General features: G+C 41.2%; 1 protein-coding gene across 12 annotated transcripts in view; it reads left to right on the top strand.

Moving 5' to 3' along the window:
• The window catches only part of NUGGC (nuclear GTPase, germinal center associated), a 65290-nt gene that overhangs the window by 15344 nt on the left and 26713 nt on the right, over positions 1–23233 (top strand). For 9 of the 12 annotated variants that reach the window (XM_047856934.1, XM_047856936.1, XM_047856933.1 and 6 more), the window contains 7 exons: positions 408–638; positions 4808–5017; positions 10766–10941; positions 12509–12527; positions 12817–12906; positions 21429–21534; positions 22735–22868. In XM_047856934.1, the coding sequence (XP_047712890.1) occupies positions 408–638; positions 4808–5017; positions 10766–10941; positions 12509–12527; positions 12817–12906; positions 21429–21534; positions 22735–22868 (966 nt within the window). The remainder of the gene's footprint in view (positions 1–407; positions 639–4807; positions 5018–10765; positions 10942–12508; positions 12528–12816; positions 12907–21428; positions 21535–22734; positions 22869–23233) is intronic. The other 3 variants (XM_047856937.1, XM_047856935.1, XM_047856938.1) reach the window with 3 other exon arrangements.

Genomic DNA, 23233 nt, shown 5'->3' with positions numbered 1-23233 from the left:
TTTCCTCCTTCCCCCTCTTCTTTCCTTCCTTTTCTCTCTTTCTTTCTCCCTCTCATTTAGAGATTAACGTGATATTCTTTGTAAATAGAATTTAGGCCTTTGTTAAATGGAAAGAACATAGTACAGAATGAGAAAGCTCAGTGGAGCGAGATGGGGGGTTTAGCCTGCATCCTGTCACTATTGTTATGGGACTTTGGGCAAGCCATTTCCCTCTTTGGCTCCTGGTTTCCTCAATGACAAAACAAGGGGTTTGGATTAGATGATCTCTTGTTGGATTAAATGATTTTAGATTTCCTGAATATGAAGTCTCCTCCTGCCACCCACTCCCCAGAACAATGGCCTCCTCCCTTTGTCGTGGTTTTCTGTATCTATGTTTTGAGGGGCTTGGCCCTGCTCTCCCTTGGCAGGAGTGGAAGGAAGAGCTGAAGAACTTGACTAAACTCCTGCACAGGACAGAGGAACTGGACAGAGAAGAGGCAGATGCATGGGACAGGGATGATGCAGTGGAGGAAGCCATCTGGAAGCTACAAATGCTTTATGGAAATGGGGCGGAAAGGAAGAACTATGAAGAGTTACTAAGGGCAAAGCCCAAAGGAAAGATTCCCACATCCAGAATCATCACCCTCAAGGCAGAAGAGGTAGCTTCAAGATTTTTTCCTTTATTTTATCATGTGTCTCAAGAATAATAATTGAATCCATTTAGGAGATTTGCTCAAGGCACGGTGTTTTTATTGGAAATAAGTTGATACCCAAATCAGAAGCATCCCTGACCAAGTTCTTTTTCGTTATTTATGGCTGTCAAATGAGAAATTTTAGTGTCTGAGTGGGAGATCTTTTGTGCACAGGAAAGACTATTTATAGTTGCTTGAGGATTAATTAAGGATGCTTTGGGCTGCAGATGTTAAAAAAAAAACACCCAATTTATAATGGCTTAAATGAATAAGGATTTATTCATTTTCTCACATAAGAGTCTGGAAGCGGTTGAGTTTGTGGGTTGGTTCAGTGGCTCAACAATATCAAGATCAACACCTCCTGAGTTCCCTTGGCCGTTCATCATACTTGTTGCCTCATAGTCACAAGATTGCTACTGAGGTGCTAGACTTCACAGCTGGCTTCATGGCAGAAAGAAAAGGATAAAAAGTTGGCATCAAACACATCTCCCCTTTCCTTGGAAAGTAAAAGCTTTCTCAAAAACACCCCCAACAAATTTCTGGGTAGATTTTTTTTCAGAACTGGCCTCTGGTTCGGGCACATGGCCTTTCCTAGCTGAAACGGAGTCTGAAGCAAGAAGCAGATGTGTTGTGAATGGCTGCCCAGACAGACAGGCAAACACTATTCAGCTAGCACAGACAGAGGACAGGATGGATATTGGATATAGTAGAACAACTCTCTCCTCACTTTTATAATCAATATCCATCTTATTAAATTACATTTCATTGTAAATTTAAGACTTGTAGAACTAATGTGTAACTTATTGAAACTGTATATTTAAAACCTAGTTTTTTTTTGTTTTTTAAAATTCATTTTTAAAATGTTGCTATTCTATTTATAAATCTGGCAATTTTTTTTGTATAAAATAAGAACAATTACTTACACTTGTTCTAAAATTTAGCATTCAATTACATCCTAAATTTAACATTAACCAATCCTCCTTAAATAGCTCACACTACTTATATAATTAATCAAATTTACTTAGACTTTATATTATAGTTTAAATTTAATATATTCAGTTCTCTCAAAAATTTTTAAATACTTGGCCAGGCACACTTAGAAGTCAAATAAATGAAATCTTTCAAGTCACTTAGCTCTTGTATAGCTAGGAAATCAAACAAATATAATAGTCACTTTTTATATTTAAATGGGTATTACTGTTCAGAATAATTACACTCCTAATGTCTAAAACATAGACTGAGCATGTCCAAAGAAATACAATGATTATAAAACTGATTACTTTATCTGCATACACACAACTTAACACCAACTAAGTTACACCAAGGCATCAGTATCCATTTCTTCAATATTCTGTATTTAGAGATATCCCTTCTCAGTATTACAAATTTAGGGTTGAAACAAGGAGTGGAAATATCCATTGAAACACAATTACATCTCAGTGAGTGAGGGCACAGATTGGGTTTGTGTCCGAGGTTCCAGACTACAATGAAGGAAGCTGAGTCTGCCTCCTAGAATGATTTATCCTGAGCCAATTTATTGGGTTGAGCCTTCTTACACAAAAGGGACTTCTCAAGCCCATGTTTGTTCTTTCACATTGCCCTTAATGTATCTGCTTTATTACTATTTTTTAACGTTTATTTACTTTTGAGAGAGAGAGACACACACAGCATGAGCAGGGGAGGAGCAGCGTGAGAGGGAGACACAGAATCCGAAGTGCGCTCCAAGCTCTGAGCTGTCAGCACGGAGCCCAACGTGGGCCTCGAACTCACAAACTGTGAGATCATGACCTGAGCTGAAGTCAGCTGCTTAACCAAGTGAGCCACCTGGGTGCTCCTCTGCTTTATTTTTAAATATCTTAAAGAACTTTTATCATCATTTCTTTCACAATTTCCTGTTATTTGATTAGAATTGATGAATTCTGTGACTCCCTACACACATTGCATCAAATCCCTTGATTTAAACCCAACTCTTTTAAGAATTTCCAGTTTTGGGGCACCTGGGTGGTTCAGTCCGTTAAGCATCTGACTTCAGCTCAGGTAGTGATCTCAAGGTTCATGAATTCAAGCCCTACATCAGGCTCTCTGCTGTCACCATGAAGCCTGCTTCAGATCCTCTGTCCCCCTCTCTCTATGCCCCTACCCCACTCATTCTCTCTCTCTCTCTCTCTCTCTCTCTCTCAAAAATAAATAAACATTAAAAAAAAATCCCATTCTTATCTTTCTTTCATGATTATTCTATAGATGTTTATTAACAATGACCACCAGGGACACCTGGGTGGCTCAGTCAGTTAAGCATCTGACTTTGGCTCAGGTCATGATCTCATGGTTGGTGAGTTCAAGCCCCGCGTCGGGCTCTGTGCTGACAGCTCAGAGCCTGGAGCCTGCTTCGGATTCTGTGTCTCCCTCTCTCTCTGCCCTTCCCCTGCTCATGCTTGCTCTCTCTCAAAAAATAAATAAACATTGAAAACAAAACAAAACAAAACAATGTGCACCATACATCCCAAATCTCCTGTCCTCTGAAGTGGTAGCCCAGTAAAGATTTGCTGCCACACACATAGTTGCTGGCCTGAATGTGTCACTGTCTGAAGATATGTTTAGGTAGAAGAAACAATGGGCTGAGAACAATTCCCCATCCCACCCACCATCATTAAAACATTCTGGAAATGCCTACATGTCAAGATATTTCTTGTACTAGGAGAAGAAATTTTAAAACCCTTTTTAAAGATCAATTTCAGATCAATTTTTAATTTGGCAAATATGGTCACCATATCACTATCAATTTTCTGTAGTCGGGGACTTCTGGTAATCCAAATGTTTGCATTAGCCATGTGGGAAGAATACTCTGTCTCCAAAATTTAGATTGCATATTAATTGATGTGGTTTTGGAGTGGTTGGGGAGGGGGGGTCCGGAGCCGATGGCCAAGAAAGAATTCTTGAGATATCTTTGGTACAAAAAGGTGATTTTCTTAAAGCATGGGGACAGGAAGAAGCAGAAAGAGCTGCATTCTAAGTGTGAGGGGTGGCTGATTATATACCTGGGAGCTGGGGGAGGTAAGGAAAAAGGGCGTTTCCAAAAGGACTTTCATATGTTAAAGAAGATTCACAAGATACTGGAGGCCTAGCTATTGTCAAGCTAATGTTTTTTCTCTAATAATGCATTAACATTAAGACAGTAGGGAGTTCCTAGAGGAATGAATGTTTTACTCTGCCTACCTCAAGTATTTGTCAATGGGGTGCAGGTTATAAGGAAATTTGACTTTACCATTTCCTTCTTGCCTTTGTTCCCCATATCACTATGGAGGGGAGGGGAATGTTAGGCCTCCAGGAAACTGAGTCTATAGGTTTCTGGAAGTTAAGCTATTGATAAGATTGCCTTTTTCTTGTAATTTACTAAGACATTTATAAACTGATGGAGACTCATGTCCTGCATGGCTGTGATCTCTATCAGGTAACCATATGTTTTTTGCCTTCCCTTTGTTCTTGGGCAGCCAAGAATGGCTGAAGAATATCACACATATCCCACCAGAGGGGCGGAGGAGGGGGGGGAAGTGTTGTGAGGTATTAGCTTGTGCTTTGCCCTCAGCTTGCCTTTGGTTCCCTGATCATTAATCACATTAATTTTAGAATCGAAACGGGAGGCGCCTGGGTGGCTCACTTGGTGAAGCATCCGACTCTTTATCTCTGCTCAGGTCATGGTCTCAGGGTTTCTGGGATCAAGCCCTGCGTCACGGTCTGCACTGACAGTGCAGAGCCAGCTTGGGATTCTCTCTCTCCATCTCTCTCTGCCTCGGCCACGCACACTCTCTCTCTCAAAATAAGTTAAAAGGAACTTAAAGAAAAAAGGAACAGAAATGGAATTTAGAAGATGAAATTATTATCCAGTGAAACTATAGCTTTACTGAAGCTCTGTTCTAACTGACTGTGGTTTCTTCATCTGTAAGTTAAGGAGCTTGCACTTTCTGATCTCCAGGGTCCTTTCTGGCTCTTGAAAACTGGATAAGGTCTTCTGATGCCCATTGTCCAGTGCTGCTTCTTACCACTATTGGCGTACCTTCACTGAACCTGGATCATAGGCGATCCAGGACAGAGGAGCTGGGAGAATGTCTGGTGTGTGTGATTGTGTCGTTCTTTCTCAGGCAGAAGAGCTGTCTGTCAAGCTGGACCCTTACATCCGGACGCACAGGAGAGACTTGGATGGAGAATCAGCTGAGACACAAATTTGGCCCTTGATCAAACATGTGGAAGTGACTCTTCCCAAATCAGAGATGATTCCAGAAGGGGTTGTGCTGGTGGACATTCCGGGCACCGGCGACTTCAACAGCAAGAGGGATGAGATGTGGAAAAAGGTGATTCTCTTTCACGTGGCTTCATGTCCTCTTTGCTTAACTCCTCCACCCTTTCTAAAGCAACCAAGGGATTTTATGAGCTCACTGGAGTTAAATTCTTCTACTTTCTAGGTTCTAAGCCTCAGGGCAATGGCAGGATGTGTGTGGCCAGAGACACTGGGGAGAGATGAATCATGAGGCAGACCTGGAAGTTAGAACAAGAGTGTGTGATCAGGAGAAGGACCAGCAATAGATTGGTCTAGAAGGAAGCAGAGGAAATACAGACAGAGGGGGAAAGGGAGGCCAAGAGTTGAGTACAAGGTAGAGAAGCTTACGGTCCAGCACCAAGGAATGAGGAGGCTGCTACCGTGTGTAGTTGCAAGGAACAGAGACCTGCTGAAGCAACCCCAAGTTAAGAGGCTAATCGGAAGAATATCAAAGGATCTCATGAGACACAGCCAGGCCTCAGGGCCACCTATCAGGATAAAAGCAGCTATTTTCTCTCTCTTCTTCTACATGGCTCTTGTGACTGTTTCTCTGTGCAGTTCTCTGCAGAGCCCTGCTTTTCTCTTAGTTTTCTCTACTTAGCCCTTAGGACCCATATTGTGAAAAATGACCACCTTAACCCTGTCTTTAAATGGAATTGTAGTTCATATGCCTACAACTCTCTGACTATAGTCTCTATGACTTTTAGTTCAAATTCCTGAGGAGGAAAATGGGATCGATTACTGCCTAGCTAACTTAATCTCTGGATTAAGCATCTATCTTTAGTGCATGCAGTCAGCTGTGCTGAAGGTGATGGTTGAAATGAAAGTCTACCCCTTCAACCAAAACTTGGGTAGGGGTGCAATTCCTAGCAAATGAAATTAGAGCTGGCCAGGCACCTCCAGATATGTCTACAGCCAGAGTAAAGCATTGGGGTAGTTAGATCTGTACCTAATGATTAGAGGTTGAAATATTTTAAAGAATTTATCTCTTTGTTCATTTCCTTTTCATTCATCAAACATGTATAATATGTAAGACAATGTGATTTGCACTGAGGATGCAAAGATTATAGCTAATAATAATAATAATAATAATAATAATAATATACCAAGCATTTACTTTGTGCTAGGTACTATTCTCAGTGAAATAATTTGCCCTTTAGCACACTGGGGATTTTAATAAAGGCAAGATGGCTTGAGAGCCTTTCTGCTCTTAAACCCCACTGTAATCCTACATGGTTAGACAAAGCTAAATTAAAAGATGCAGAGCATGACCTTTAATGTTAATAAACATGTGTGTGCATGCACATTGTGTGTGTGTGTGTGTGTGTGTGTGTGTGTGTGTGTGTGGTGTTAATAGATGTACAGCAAAAGTAGAAACCTGCCTTTAGGAAGGATACACACCCAACCGTTAACAGGAATTTCTGTGATTACCAGCACTCTTTACTACATACACCCCCGTATTTTTTGTATATTGCATGAACATGCATTATCTTGACAACTAAAAAGATGAAAGCAAAATAAAACAATGTTGAAAGGGAAACAGAGCCTTCCTGCAAGGGGCTTAGAGTCTAATAGGAGAGAAGAAACCCACAGATGTCAAAATCCACAGCAGAAAGTGATGTAAGAGAAGTCCAAGGTGCTATGAACACTCACAGATAGAAATTGCCTCCAAAAAGAGACCTCATTCCTTCAGCGAACACCCACTGAGCATCTACTCAATTCTGTATTGGGTTTTGGATAGAGAGAGACAAAGTCCATGCCCTTGGGAGTCCTATAGTCCAGAAGAGAATCAGTTAGTCGTATTAATTAACAAACCACATTACTTAAAAAGGAGAGCAATAGTAATGAATTCTTTTCTTTTTGTAATTGTTTTTGTTTTTAAATGCTTTACTGCAAACCAATGTATGAACACCAATTCTCAATAACATCAATATACTTGAAAATTTATGTAAATGTGTAAATGTTTATTTAGTATAACACAGTATAGTATAGAATATGATAGTATTATATGTGATTTAAAATAAAGAAGAAGTGAACAAAATGGAGTCATGTAAAACAGAGACTACAAATCCAGATGTCTATTTGGATGTGCATTAAACATATGGGATTTTTTAAATCAAAATATATTTTATTTATTTATTTTTCAGTAATAGAATTTAGTGATTCATCATTTACTTATAACACCCAACCAGTGTCCTCCTTAATGCCCATCACCCATTTACCCTATCCCCCCACCCAACACCCCACCAGCAACCCTCAGTGTGTTCTCTGTATTTAAGAGTCTTTCATGGTTTGTCTCTCTCTCTGTTTTTATGTTATTTTTGCTTCCCTTCCCTTATGTTCATCTGTTTTTTATCTTGAATTCCACATATGAGTGAAATCATGTGATATTTGTCTTTCTCTAACTTATACACTCTACACTAGCTTATACACTCTAGTTCCATCCACATTGTTGTAAATGGCAAGAATTCATTCTTTTTCATCACTGAGTAATAGTCCATTGAATGAATATATATATATATATATATATATATATATATATATATATGTGTGTGTGTATATATGTGGTATATATATATGTGGTGTGTATGTATATACATACATACACACCACATCTTCTTTATCCAATGAATTCTTTTTGGATGAGAGGGAAACTTCAGAGAGGGCACTTAAGCCCAGGTATCACCAGAGAAGATTGTTGAGAATGGGACCACTGAGCACTATTGTAGGCCAGGGAGCAGCAAAGACCCAGAGGAATGAAGGAGCCACGTGTCGTGGGAAGCATGAGTCTTCCTGGGTGGCTGGAGGAAATGGGTGTGGGGTGTAAGGAGAGAGGCACAGAATACAAGCTTGGAAAACTTAGGGATGGGCTTAAATACTACCCTTCCTGGGGAAGCTCAAAGGATAAGAAGGACTGAAGCAAGTGATAGAGAGAGAAAGGGTGTCTTTAGGCAGAAGGAGCTCAGGAGCACAGGGTGGGAACACGGGGGGTGAGACATAAGACTGGAGCTGGAAGGGGACTGGGAGGGAGGGCTGGTATCGGTAAGTCATGAGCAACCCAGCACTGTAGAAGGATCCACTGGAGGATTTGTGCAGGTTTGGGCTAAATGAATGACTGAGGGCTGCAGAGCTCTGGACTGGATTTGAGTCAAGATCAGGATGATAGAATCAGGATGACAGTTTACAGATAATCAGCCTATGCCTGGATTTTACAGATAAGGAAATAAAGGCTCAGAGAAGGGAAGTAATTTGCCCAAGACCGCACAACTACTGAATGGCAGAATTTGAACCAGAGAGCAGGTTTCTACCTTCCCAGCTGAGGCTCTGTGTCTCCCCACAGAACCTCCCCTAACAGTTCTTTAAGATAAAGGCAGTCCCAGTGTCCTTCTCCTTGGTGGTCCGCTCAGGTCCGACCATGAGGGCCTTTGTTTCTACAGGGTTTCAGCTCTTGGAGTGGAATTGCCAACCTTGGCTAGTTCCAGGCTGGGTCCCTGGAGCAACAGCCTAGGGAGGCGGCTAGCCTCTCTCACCGGATGGAGCCATGGTTGCTGCCAGTTATGATACTCTGGGAAGCCAATCAAAGGCCACTCAGAACAGAGGAGCCAGCAGATCTGGCTCAGAACACCCGCTCTGAGGAGGTCCGGTTAAAGTGAAGGGACTGTTCCCAGCCTGCTCTGCTTGGCCTCAGCTCCCCTGCATTCTTGTGGTTTTGTGATATTCTCTCACAAGGAGTTACTAAAGACTCCCCTCTTTTCAAGGAGAACAGAACACCCTGCCCCCTCCCCTGTCTATCCAGCTGCCAGCCTTGCCTTCCCTAAACTAAGAGTATTATGAATTTACATGTCCCTGGCTGCCACTTTGAAGTCCTGAGACTTTAGGCATGTCACTTGAGCTCTGAGGCCCGTTCTCATCGCAGGGAGGGAGGATGTGGGGGTGGCTGTGGTACCACCACTCCTAAGCTCAGTTGCTCTAGGTTGGCTTTTTTGTGTCTTCTGCAACTCTAACTTTACCAAATCCCGGCAGCCAGAGCCTCTTGTAGGGTCTGAGACTTATAAGGCCTCTTCTTATGTTAATAAACATTTATTAAGCACCTGCAGTTTGCCAGGACTGGGGAATACGAAGGTACAAGAGGCCCTGCCCTTCAGGAGTTTGGGGTCTGCTACTCTACAGTGTTCCACAGCCTGAGTGAATAGCTAGTAGCTTCCCTAGTTAGATTGTAATTTGGGAAGTGGGAGGGAGCTGTTGATTTTACTTTCCTGCCTAAATGTGAGTCCATCCACATAGGGAGGAAGTTCAGGACCCATAGTCGTGTGGCCTTAAACTGGTCTTTTGCTTCTTGGGGCCTATTATCTTCTCTATAAAACAGTGACATTTGTCTAACTCTAGAGATTTATGGTTTTAAAATAATGATCCACGAACAGAGGGTAGGTGATGTGGTGCAGGTGGGGGGCCTCTAAACCTTCCACCTCCAGTTCAACTAAAGCAGTTCAATTTTTAAAAACCAATTGGAATTCTTCCTCAGCTTTCATTTGAAAAAAGCCTCCACTGCTAAAAACAAACTCAAAACCCACTACTCTAGGTCAAGATTTCTCAGGCTCAGCTGACATTTTGGGCCAGATAATTCTTTGTTGGGGGGGTGCTGACCTGGGCATGGAAGGATGTTTATAGCATCCCTGGCCTCCACCCACTAACACCAACGCCAAGTCATAACAATTAAAAATGTCTCCAGAGACTGCCATTCTCGGGTACAGAGTTGCCCTGAGTTACGAACCATTGGCATAAAGCAAAATGATGATTTAATTAGCAAATCACAAACTTGTTACACCTTTATGTGCAAAGAAAGTGCTGTCCTGAGGAACCTCAAATAAACTCAGTCCCTGAGCTGGAACAGCTTTTCATTTTTATGGAGAAGTAAGACCAGTGAAATAATATACCAAGAGAAATGTCACAAGGCAACACATAAAACCTGTCCCATAAAAGTTGCATAGCTAATAGAGCAATGATATTAATCATAAATTATAATTTCGTGCTCATTGGCCTTTGCAACTTGAATCATAAGGTTTCTGGCTCCTTGCCTCCACATGGTGGCAGTGTGCTGAATAGGCAAGGGCAGTCAAATATCAAAATGATGCCCTGTGGTGATACCTTTGGGAGCAATGCATGACCAGAACCAGTTCTGGAAAAACAATAATTTTCCCTAGAAGACAGCTGAGGTAAAGCAAGCCAGTGATGGATCTGGGACTGGAGGTCTGATTTCTTGAATTCTGTCAATCACTAATGCCACAGACATCTATGAAGCCTCTATTAGGGCCAAGTGCTGTACTGGAGGTGATGTAGATTCCAAGCTGTAAAGTGTAGCCACTTCTCATCAGGTCCCTTGCAGTTGCAGGGCGGCGGGGAGTGTGCAAAGAACTGATCCTGTACAATAGCTCTGTGAGGTACAACGGCAGGTAAGTCCAGGTGCTTGCTGTAGGATACAGAGGAGGGGGGGCCAACCCATCCTCAAGTGGCTGTTAGCAGTCTCAAAGAGCAGATGGAAGTCAAGCAGAGGCTGTGGCAAGTGCAAAGGTCCTGAGAGATAAAAAAACAGGTCACACCTGAGAAACTTCGAGAAGCTCAGTCTGGCTGGTACATGGAGAGTGCCGTGGGGAGAGGTGAGAGGTGGGACTGGCAGAGAGATGGGGCAGAACATGGAGGCCACAAATGATACATGAAGAGACCATGTCCTCTACAACTGAGACACCATTTATGTTCTTAAACCTATTGTGGTTATGTTTCACAGACCATTGATAAGTGCTCAGTGATCTGGCTGATCAGTGACATCGAAAGAGTTTCTGGAGGGAGAGCCCATGAAGACCTTTTGAATGAAAGCATCAAAGCCTGCCAAAGGGGCTTCTGCAGGGACGTTGCCCTGGTGGTCACCAAGACCGACAAACTCCATCTGCTGGAGTATCTAAGGTACCGTGCTGGGTTTGTAGGCCTGTGGGCTTTCCTCCATGGGCCCCGACTACTGTAACAACAGAGCCTTGACCCCTGGGCATATCAGACTGAGAGAAGTGACTGCTGCAGATGAAAGAGGAGTCTGGGTGGCTTCCTGGGACATCAGGACCCTTGAGCAGATTGTCTTGGGAATCTAAACCGTTGGGGACCCTCCTCCAGTGAAGCTGCTTAATACCCAATAGGCTGTGGCCTATATAGCTCCAGGGGAGCCACTCATGTATATGAGATGCAAAGAGCACCTCCTGGAGGTGTGCAGTGTGATGGTTCTCCCCGCCCCCCACAGATACGGAAGTGTAGATGCCCCCACGGCTAGTTGGCACTTTCTATAGTACTGTCGGGCACGGTACAGCTTTGAAGTGTCAGATTCTGTTTCAGATTTTAAACCCATTTGGAGCAAGTTCTCCAAGTTTCAGAACTTTGGCCAAAAGTAGCAGCATTCTTACAGAGTCATACTCAGACAAAATTTTAATGGAAGGTAAGCATTTTAGAGTTTAATAGATGTTAAAATGTCCTTATTTTCATGTAGACCTCTGTACCCCCATACCCAGGAGAGCTATAATTTATTTTCTATATGGCACACTTTGAAGGTGGAAAGGGGGTGTTATTAACTCTTACAGAGAAGCAGCTGGTATAAACTGGTCTGTCCTGGGTGCACGGGGAATATGGTCACCAGATGTAACGTTGTTAATGCTTCTCTGCTCTAAAAAGAGGATCTCTACCTGTCACCTGTCCTCTCCCCCACACCCACTGAAACTTGAATTCTCCAGGAATTCACTAAGCAGAGACAACTTCCTGGATGAAGAAATAGGCCAAGGCTTTTCCTCCAACTTCTCACTTTCATGGCCTAGGTTGGAACTTCAGCTTTGTTTGTTTTCCCCCCTGAAGATTCCCTTCACCCCACCCCCCCACCCCATAATAGTATCTCCAGCTCTCCCTTCCCATGCCAGTTCTGCAACTAAACATAATTCAGTCAAACTTATGAAACCTTTATTGAGCATGGTGGTAGGGGCTGCAGATTCAGAGAGGCATATTGCCTAGTCACTGAGATCACTGACTTAAAAGAGGGTTAAAGATTATAAGAGAAGGACACACTGGGGCACCTGGGTGGCTCATTCGGTTAAGTGTCCAACTCTTGATTTCAGCTCAGATCGTGATTTTGTGGTTTGTGAGATCCAGCTTGGTGCGGACAGTGCTGAGCCTGCTTGGGATTCTCTCTCTCTGCTCCTCTTTCTCTCTCTCTCTCAAAATAAATAAATAAACATTTAAAAAAAAAATAAGAGAGGGACAAAGTACTATGGGAGAGACTGGGCCAGTGGGCGAGGTCACGGAAAATTCTACCGCCAGCAAAACATTGAGAAATAAAGACACTTTTTTCAAATGGACCCTGGAGGTGGATCAGAAGAGGGAACATGTGGACCAAAGAAAGTGTATGCAAAGGTATTAAGGTATATACTGCTCTCAGGGAAAGTTGAAAGACTGCCATGACACACAATGAGTTAAGTAATTGTTATAATTTTCATTTCAGGGAAAGAAAAGTGGGAAATGTAAGTATGGACTACTTTTATTTTTATTTTTTGAGCTCTGTTGGGATATAATTGATATACAAAAAATTGCACATGTTTAATGTAAACATCTTAGTGAGTTTGGACATATGCGTGAACTAGTTATTTTTAAATAATACTTTTCATGATTAATTTTATAAAATTTGAACACAGGCACATTTGTCTGGGCCAAATGAAGATACATTGCCGAAAGAGATGGGCGTCTTATCGCTGTATCGCTCTTGATAACCCTGGACTCTTTGCCATGCTTTCCTTTCTCTTCCCAATCTAGCAAGCTATCCAGAGTCAGCGAGAGGCCGTTTTAGAAAGAAATGAAGTGATAAAACTACAAAGGAATAGAATTCTCAAGGAAAAGCTAAAGGTGACTTAACAGATTTGCCTATGTATTTTTTTCTGTTTTCAACCACTCACATTTGTCTATTTGGTCTTGCATTGTAGCTATGCCAAAAGCTTTGGAGTAGACAATTTGGACTTAACTTAGTTCTACTGATGAATAACTTTGTGACCTTAGGCAAATTACCATTCCTCTCTGAGCCTCCACTTTCTCATCTGTAATATTGGGAAATGATAGTATCTACCTCCTGTGGTTGTTGGAAGGATTGAATGAGCATATGGTCTACTGAGAAATATGAGCAGGTAAAATCAGAGATCACCACACTGTTTGAGGGTGATCCGCTGTAGGAATGCATTGAATGCTGAGGGAAACACAGGAAGATGCACGGATCACACTGGCAGTCCAGGGCAGGTGGGGGGGCTGGTGGTGCTGCAGAGAGGTGCAGGGAAAACTCACACTCTTGAGCAGAATTTTAAAGAGCCAGTAGTCGTTACTAAGATGAACAAGCGAGAGAAAGGGCCTTCTGCAGGAGGTTTGGGAGATAAAGTCTGAGCTGTGTTTGTCAAACTTGAGAAATTGTTCTGCGGGAATCTTGGTGTTTTGTTAAATTATTTTTGTTATTCTATCACAGAAATTGTTATAAACATAAAACTCCTTACTGTAATAGTCTCATACTACTATAAAACTGAAACCAATTTTAAGATAAAATATTAATGAAACATAGAAGTGGTACATCAGGGTTAGTATAATGTGATAGATGTTTTTGGTTTTGCTGAAACTAAATCTTCAGTGCTAGGTAATAGTGAAAACATATGGCCTGCTGTCCAGTTCTATATTTAATTGCATTCCATATTTTGAATTCAATTACGTTGATGCAGAAAATCATCTGATGTACAGTGTGGAGCTGAAACTTTCAGAGCTTTTGTTTCTAATTCATAATAGTCAGATTTCATACTCAAGCCAAAATCTTGGACCAAGCAATTCTTGAATACTGGTTTTAATGAGGCAATAACTGAGGAAAGCTGTTCCTATTCTCTTTAATTGTTCTTGTTGGCATTACAGAAATATGCATTTAATGAGTGCCTGGTCATATTGTTTCTGGAAACAAAAACACAAAATACTTCAATACACAATCCACAACTATATTTATTGCTAATAATGTAAATGATAAATTTATTGCTAACAAATGCTAATAAATGTTGGTGCATATGAGATGGGGTCTGGACAACAGTGAGCCAACTTGTGGGGTGACTGCAGTTCTGACTATTACGGTCAAGTCCTCTTGAGGTCTGCACACCCTCACCTCTGATGGCCAGGCCATCTGATGGCCTTAATTCTCCAACCACTTTACTTCAGTCTGACTTAATATGAAAGCTTAACTTGTACTGTATGCCTTCTCATGGAGCAAATTTAATCTTAGTCATAGAAAATATGAGACACAAGTTGATTGTAAGATAGTCATTTGTATAGATGTCCATGCTTATTTTTTATTATAAAAATAAAAATTAGGGGCGCCTGGGTGGCTCAGTTGGTTGAGCGTCCGACTTCAGCTCAGGTCACGATCTCGCAGTCCGTGAGTTCGAGCCCCATGTCAGGCTCTGGGCTGATGGCTCAGAGCCTGGAGCCTGCTTCCGATTCTGTGTCTCCCTCTCTCTCTGCCCCTCCCCCATTCATACTCTGTCTCTCTCTGTCTCAAAAATAAAACATTAAAAAAAAATTAAAAAAAAAATAAAATAAAAATTAGGAAACAATAGCATAGGAAAAATGACGGACCCCCCGAAGGCTACATTTATGGGCCTCAATTTGGAAATGCTATGTATTTTAGAAAGATTGTTATTAAGTAAAATGGATGGGGGAGGGGCGAGTGAAGGTTGGGTCTGGGGAGACCAGTTGGAAGTTGTTCCTGTAATCAAAGCTGGAAGCGCTAAGAGCCTGAACTAGGCAGTCACTGTAGGACTAGAGGAGAGGAGATGCATTCAAGAGATGTTAGGGAGCTCACATCTATATGTCTAGATGACTAATTGTATGTGGCAGGTGGAAGAGAGCTGGGTGTTTGCATTCTCATGTATGTCCTTTTACCTACAGTATTTTACCTTTGCTTCAGAGTACCTGTAAAGAAAGCCATACTACTCCCATGTGTCTCCCTTTTGCTCTCATGCTGGCAACACTCTCATAATACTTCTTCTTTTAAGTTGAAGTCGTTGATGCACAATATTATATTAGTTTCAGGTATACAGTGTAGTGATTTGACAATTCTATATAGTACAAAATGATCACCACAAAACAAGTCTAGTTACCATCTGTCAGCTGTTATTACAATATACAGTACTATTGACTATATGCCCTATGCTGTACTTTAAAGCCCCATGACTTGTTTAGTTTGTAACTGCAATTTTGTACCTCTTAATCCCCTTCACTTACTTTGCCCATCCTTCCATCTACCCCCAGTCTGGCAACCACCAGTTTCCTCTCTGTATTTGTGAGTCTGTTTCTATTTTGTTTGTTTGTTCATTTGTTTTGTTTTTTATATTCCACAAATAAGTGAAATCATATGATAGTCATCTTCCTCTGTCTGACTTATTTCATTTAGTGTAATATCCAGTAGGTGCATCCACGTTGTTGCAAATGGCAACATTTCATTCTTTTTTATGGCTGAGTAATATTCCACTGTACATATGTATAGCCTATCATTTTTATCCATTCATCCATCAAGAGACACTTAGGTTGTTTCCATATCTTGCCTACTATAAATAAAGTCGCAGTGAAATAGGGGTGCGTGTATCTTTTCAAATTAGTGCTTTCATTTTTCTTCATACAAATACTCAGAAGTAGAATTGCTGGATCACATGGTATTTCATTTCTATTTTTAATTTTTTCAGATACCTCCATACTGTTTTCCAGAGTGGATGTACCAATTTACATTCCCACCAACAGTGCATGAGGGTTTCCTTTTGTCCACATCATCCCTAACACTTGTTACTTCTTATATTTTTGATACTCGCCATTCTGACTAGCAAAAGGTGATATCTTGTGGTTGTAATTAGCATTTCCATGGTGAGTAGTGATGTTGAGCGTTTTTCATGTGTCTGTTGACCACCTATATGTTTTCTTTGGAAGAATGTCTATCCAGTTCCTCAACCCATTTTTAAAATTAATTAATTAATTAATTTTAAATTTTAGTTAGTTAACATACAGTACAATATTGGTTTCAGGAGTAGAATTCAGTGATTCATCACTTACATACAACACCCAGGACTCATCCCAACAAGTGCCCTCCTTAATGCCCATCACCCATTTAGCCCATCCCCCCACCCCCAGCAACCCTCAGTTTGTTCTCTATCACTAAGTCTCTTGTGGTTTGTTTCCCTCTCTTCTCTCCCCCCTTCTCATATGTTTATGTTTTGTTTCTCAAATTCCACATATGAGTGAAATCATATGGCATTTGTCTTTTTCTGACTGACTTATTTCGCTTAGCATAATACATTCTAGCTCTATCCATGTCGTTGCAAACAGCAAGATTTCATTTTTTGATGGCTGAGTAATGTTCTATTATATATAAATACCATATCTTCCTTATCCATTCATTAATTGATGGACATTTCCTCTACTCATTTTTAATTGAATTCTTTGTTTTATTTGGTGTGCGCTTTCATGAGCTCTCTATATATTCTGGATATTAACCCCTTATCAGACATATGATTTGCAAATATCTTCTTCCATTCAGTAGGTTGCCTTTTTGTTTTATTGACAGTTTCCTTCTCTGTGCAAAAGCTTTTCAGTTTAATGTAGTCCCAATCATTTATTTTTGCTTTTGTTGTCCTTGCCAGAGGAGATAGATCCAAAAAAATATTGCTAAGACCAATGTCCAAAAGTTTACTGCCTATGTGTTCTTTTAGGAGTTTTATGGCTTTAGGTCTTATATTTATGTCTTTAATCCATTTTGAGCTTATTTTTATATACGGTATAAGGAAGTAGTTTAGTTTCATTCTTTTGCATGTAGCTGTCCAGCTTTCCCAATACCATTTATTGAAGAGACTGTGTTTTCCCCATTGTATATTCTTGGCTCTTTTGTTGCAGATTAATTGACCATACAAGCATAGGTTTATTTCTGGCTCTCTATTCTCTTCCATTGATCTGTGTGTCTGTTTTTGTGCCAGTATCATACTGTTTTGATGACTGTAGTTTTGTAGTATAGTTTGAAGTCTGGATGCATGATACCTTCAGCTTTGTTCTTCTTTCTCCAGCTGCTTTTGCTATTTGGGGCCTTTTGTGCTTCCATTCAAATTTTAGTGCTTTTTGTTCTAGTTCTGTGAAAAATGTTGTTGGTATTTTGATAGGGATTACATTGAATCTGTAGATTGCCTTGGGCAGTGTGGACATTTTAATGATATTGATTTTTCCAATCCATGCTAACACACTTAACAATACTTCTGATACCCGTAAGGTGCCTGGGTGGCTCAGTCAGTTAGGCGTCCAACTTCGGCCCAAGTAATGATCTCGCTGTCCTTGAGTTCGAGCCCTGCAACAGGCTCTGTGCTCACAGCTCAGAGCCTGGAACCTGCTTCGGATTCTGTGTCTCCCTTTCTCGCTGCCCCTTTTCCACTCATGCTCTGTATTTTTCTCTCAAAAATAAATAAACATTGAAAAAAAATTAAAAAAAAAAAAACAACAATTCTTCTGACACCCATGTTGGGATTTTCTCCCACATCGAGCAATTCTCTGTGACACCAGCAGGGTATCTTGCAATTTAACTCAATCTGACAATATCTTCCAGGACATAGCATCAGATCCAACAGGTTAAGGGCTTAGTCCCACAAGACTGCCCCCTACTTCAAATGCCAGATGCAAACAGTAGGTCCTCAGTTTACTCACAACTTCTGTCTGACTTGGCTGCAAATTGAAGGTCCTCATGACCTTCTCCCCCTTGGATTTGATTATTTGCTAGAACAGCTCACAGAATGCAATGAGAGAATTACTTACATTTACCAGTTTTTTGTATAATAAAGGATATGATAAAAGATACAGATGAAGAGATGCATAGGGAAAGTTCTGAGAGGTTCCCAAATGCAAGAACTTCTGTCCCTGAAGAGTTGGAGCATATCACCCTCCTGGTATGTGGATGCATTCACCAACCTAGAAGCTCTCTGAACCCCATATTGTTGGGGTTTTATGGAGGCTTTCTCACATAGGACATCATCAATTACTCTATTTCTATCCCCTCTACCCTCTCTGAAAAATGGGGGGTGGGACTGAAAATTCCAAACTTCTAATAGCTTGATCTTTCTGTGACCAGCCCCCACTCAGGAGCTCACCCAGAGTTGCCTCATTGGAAAAAAAAAAAAAGACCTTCCCATCACTTAGAAAATTCCAAGGGATTTAGGAACTCTGTGTCAGGTACTAGAGTCAAAGACCAAATATAAGATCTAGAGATGCTTCAGAGCACTGGGTGACTCAGTTGGTTAAGCGTCCGACTCTTGGTTTCAGCTCAGTTCATGATCTCATGATTTGTGGGTTTGAGCCCCATGTCAGGCTCTATGCTGACAGTGCAGAGCCTGCTTGGGATTCTCTCTCTCCCTCTCTCTCTCTGTCCTTCCCCTGCTTGTTCTCTCTCTCTTTCTCTCAAAATAAATAAATAAACATAAAAGAAGAATAAGAGATGCTTCTAGTGCTCTTATCACTTAGGAAATGACGAAGGTTTTTGGAACTCTATGCTGAAAACTGGGGTCAAAGACTAAATATTAGAACAAAGGATTCTCCTATCACTCCTAATTATAAGGAATTTAGGAGTCCTGGGTCAGGAACCAGTGGCAGAGACCAACACATATATATTTCTTATTAATATTACTTATTTTACTTAGTTTGAAGGTTATAATGGGCTTATGGCTTTTCATAGAATTATTGTGTTCTTTTTGATGTTCAAGTTCATATTTCGGCCAACGGGAGCCCATAATTTAAGCTGGATCTTTTTAGCCTTACCCAGACACTTTTAAAAACATTTTTGCTCTTTGGCAACAACAAAATACTCAGGCCCCTTTTATTTTTCCCTGCCCTAAGACATGGACCTACTACTCTCAAAGACATTTGGGTTTCATTTAGTAAAGAATAATATTAAAAATAAGACTCGGGGTGGTAGGGGTTCATATTAAATGACTTAATACAAGTAAAAGAAGTGGACAGGGTGATATCACTGCAAAATTATTTTAATGACGGAGCTAGAAAAGATAGATGTTTTGAAAATTGAGTCATGATTCGTATTACTGATCTCCAGCTTTGCTATCTCTTTTTGATGCTGCTTCTATCTAGTATTCCTTCTATTTTTAAAAAACTTTTTAAAAAATTTTTCTATTTATTTGAGAGAGAGAGAGAGAGAGAGAGAGAGAGAGAATATGAGTGGGGGAAGGTAAGAGAGAGAGGGGGACAGAAGATCTGAAGCGGGCTCTGTGCTGACAGCAGAGAGCCTGATGCGGGGTTAGAACTCAGGAATCATGAGATCATGACCTGAGCCAGAGTTGCTTAACTGATTGAACCACCCAGGTGCCCCTAGTATCCCTTCTATTTTGAGCTACAGGTTTCTTCTCTCTCATATACAAAATATTCTTACAAACTGTGGTAATGAGCAATGTGTGTGAATTACAACAGTGACTAATCTTTCCATAAGACAATTTGGTGAGTATCCACTTACCTCTTGCTGTATGCAGCAAGGTCGTTTCCACCTACCTTCCAGCTGTAACGACATCTCTTTTATAATAAAATGGAACCTGCATACTGTAGTCACTTCACTGGCACCATAAAAATATTTCTCTGCACTATAATAACAAGCACAAGGGTTAACTAATCTTCAATGATTTTTAGAAGAGATACACAAAATTTAGAGCAAGGTTTTAAGTAATGTAAATACCTAGACACAGCTAGGCATACTTCTTGCTTTCAACTGTTTTAAACCCTACTTAAATTTAATTCTGTATCAATTTTATCTTCCAGTGGAAGATAGTTTCAACTTTCCCTAAACTCTTTTCCCAAAGTCAAAACGCTATCAGAAAGGAAAAAAGTTAATTGTGGCAAATCTTCTGTATAATTTCAGCCCTGTCTGCAGTGTGTGAGGCTTCTGGAAGCCTATCCAGGTATATCTATTCCAGCCTTGACTACACGGGCTTACCACTTGCCAGACATGTGGTCTCTGGACTCACTCAGCTCTTCTGTGTCTTTGCATCAGGAAGAGACTGATGACTCTCTATGGTGTTCTACTGCCCCCAAACCTATGCACACACATGCACACTTTGTGATTTTTCTCTTTTAAGTGAGAAAAATGAAGATTATGGAACAATATTTATGTATACTTCTAGTATTACTTCTCTGTGGTGATGATTTTTCTAATAAAAAAACCCCATTTACTCACATTCTTAATTCCTTGCCATTTAAAACCATCATTTACTTAAACACTACTCTGCTTTTAAATGTGTCTGATTACTCACTAACCACCCAGCTAAGAAACTTGTACTTTTTTACACAACCTTTGCTCAGTGTCGTGGTGTTTAGGTAAATATATAACAACCAGATCTCTGTTTAAAAATAAAAGAAGAAGGGGTGCCTGGGTGGCTCAGTCTGTTGAGCATCCGACTTCGACTTAGGTCATGATCTCTCTCACAGCTCGTGAGTTCGAGCCCCGCGTCGGGCTCTGTGCTGACAGCTCGGAGCCTGGAGCCTGCTGCGGATTCTGTGTCTCCCTCTCTCTCTCTGCCCTTCCCCACTTGCACTCTGTCTCAAAAATAAATAAACATTAAAAATTTTTAAACAAACAAATAAATATAAGAAGCAAACCCCAAAAGTCCTGACTTCTAGCACTTGCTGATTCCCACCTTTGCCAATTTCAAGCTACCAGGGTGATGTCACTAAAGGTGGAGTTGGGGAGAGCTGTGTGCCGTGGCTCTCATGTGCTGGTGCAGCACATCACTGCCTTTGCTGGAGTTGTGCTTTTTTTCTTACCATAAAGCCTGTGGTACTTTTCCCCTCTGTGAACACTTTGGTACACTTTAAACCATCTTCTCTATACATTTCCTTCTATAATTGGTATTTTTATTTATTTTAAAAATCTTATTTATGTTGGGGGTGGGTTGAGAGAGAGAGAGAGGGAGGGGCAGAGAGAGAGAGAGAGAAAAGGAGAGAGGGAGAGAGAGAATCCCAAACAGGCTCCATACTATTGGTGCAGAGTGTGACATGGGGCTCGAACTCCTGAACTGTGAGATCATGACCTGAGCCGAAATCAAGAGTTGGACACTTAACCTACTGAGCCGCTCAGGCACTCCTACAACTGCTATTTTTACCTCCTGAGAGAATAGTTTCCATGTAGCAGTTTTCTTGCAACTTCCAACCTTATGAGGCCTGGACAGATAGGAAGACCTGACGTACAAGGTGTTGTGTGTTCTTTAAGGGGCTGTTGCAGCACCGAAAGTTAGTGAGCTGAAATTTGCTGAAGGCTCTTGTAAGTCCTGTGCATTATTTCCTTTACCATGTTTGAGTATTCTGTTCTCCGTGTGCCGCTCTCACTTCAGAGAAAACTGCCCGCTGACTCCAAGGTTCTGGAAGCCTCCGATCTCGTGTACACAGTCAGCGCCCAGGAGTACTGGCAACAGGCTCTCCTCACCGAGGAGGAAACTGGTAATTGATACATTTTTTATCTCAGTCTCTAAAATTCTCAAGATTGAGCTCTGAATTTCCCTCTCTAGAACTTTCTGCGCCACATTTCCAGCTTGCCACAGTTTCTGTACCTATTAGCAAATGTATTTGTTTTTCTCTCTGCATTGTGGTGCCTGAGACAATTCCTCTTTCATCCAAAGTCTACCAAGAGTTGGTAGAGGTCAGTGATTGGGTTGTCCTTTCTCAGTGTTTGGCTTGAGATTCCTCACTCACCCAGCTACAGGTATTAGTATTTACTGAGCTTCTGTTGTATGCTCTGTCTCTGAGGAGGAAGAAGCAGAAGACATGGACCCCTTTCTTGTCAGAATTTAAAATCTACATGAGGAGCAAATACTAAGCCATGTGTAAAACATCAAGGTAAAAATAAAGCTTGGTTAAATGGTGCTGTGAGTACAAATCCAAAGAACCTAAAGGTCTGTGTGACTGGAGCACTCAGTGAAAAGTGGGCAAGCAGGCAGGACCTGAGCTTGACGAGACCTGCTTCGAGTTAGCAGGCATCCTGCTTTGGGTGAGACCTGCTTCTCTCTCTCTCTCTCTGTCCCTGGCAGGATTCCCTCTGTCTCTCTGCCCCTCACTCATTTTCACCCTCTCTCTCTCTCAAAAAAAAAAAAAAAAAAAAAAGAATTTCCACTTATGGGAATAATGGGAGAAAAGGTAGGAAGAGTCTGTTACCTTCTGACGAGCACAGCATTAGGACTAACATGAGTTTCTAAACCAGAATCCCACTCAGCAGAGGTTCTCATCCTTTCTACAGCAGGCATGAGCGATTTTCATGTTAAGGGTTATTTGATATAGATGGAGAAGTCTAGGGGGACTGAAGAGCTGAGTATCTCGGATTGTGGGCACCTTTGATTCAACTATTCTGGTGAGTAGCAGGCCAAAGGGAAGTGCCAATGTTTTTAAGCAGCCTGCACTTTTCTACTTACTTTGACTTGTACCGCTAAATAAAATTAGGAGTTAGGAGGCTAACTTCCTTATTGTTGATCCTAGACACAGAGAAAATACCCTCAGAAAAGCTGGTGTAGTGAGTGGGCAGTCAGCCCATGTAGGACCTCAACTGTGGTTAATTCAGACTGCCATTCTGATCTGTTAATTTTTGTGGATTCTATTTGCTGTGAACTCTGGCCTTTTAAAATGGTTTGTGCCGCCTGTGAATTCCAGAAATCCCCAAGTTAAGAGGCTATATCAGGAAGAGGCTCTTGGACAAGAAGAGGAGGATGGTGACCAAGTATGTTACTGAAGCCTTTGGTCTGTTGCTCCTCACGGACAGTTTCAACTGCATGGAAAACCTGCCGGTATGAGAGATACCTGTGCGTGTATTTTCTGCCTCCCAACCTGAGCAGAACATTCCCTTTTGCAAAGCTAGACAAATAACTTACGATAATTTTTCTTTTCATATCAAAGGAAGATACTAAGCCCAGAAATTCAAAGGGGACAAAAAGATAATTAGGGGGTTAAAATTGTGACATTTGAGTAAAAAAAGAAACAAATAATATTTTACATGGGTTGAGAGGAAAATGTAAAATCAATCAGCAGCTGCTTTTACCTCTCCTGAGACTTGAAGAAGATGGAATGTGTTTAAGTGATAACAGAAGTGATTTGTTTCAATCTAGTAGAATATTGGCAATTCTTGGTTACCCTACCAAGGAATGGCTCCAGT

This window comes from Prionailurus viverrinus, chromosome B1 (genome assembly GCF_022837055.1).
Source record: "Prionailurus viverrinus isolate Anna chromosome B1, UM_Priviv_1.0, whole genome shotgun sequence".
NCBI lineage: Eukaryota > Metazoa > Chordata > Mammalia > Carnivora > Felidae > Prionailurus > Prionailurus viverrinus.
Note: the sequence above shows the minus strand (reverse complement) of the source record. Positions and strands in the feature narration are given on the sequence as shown.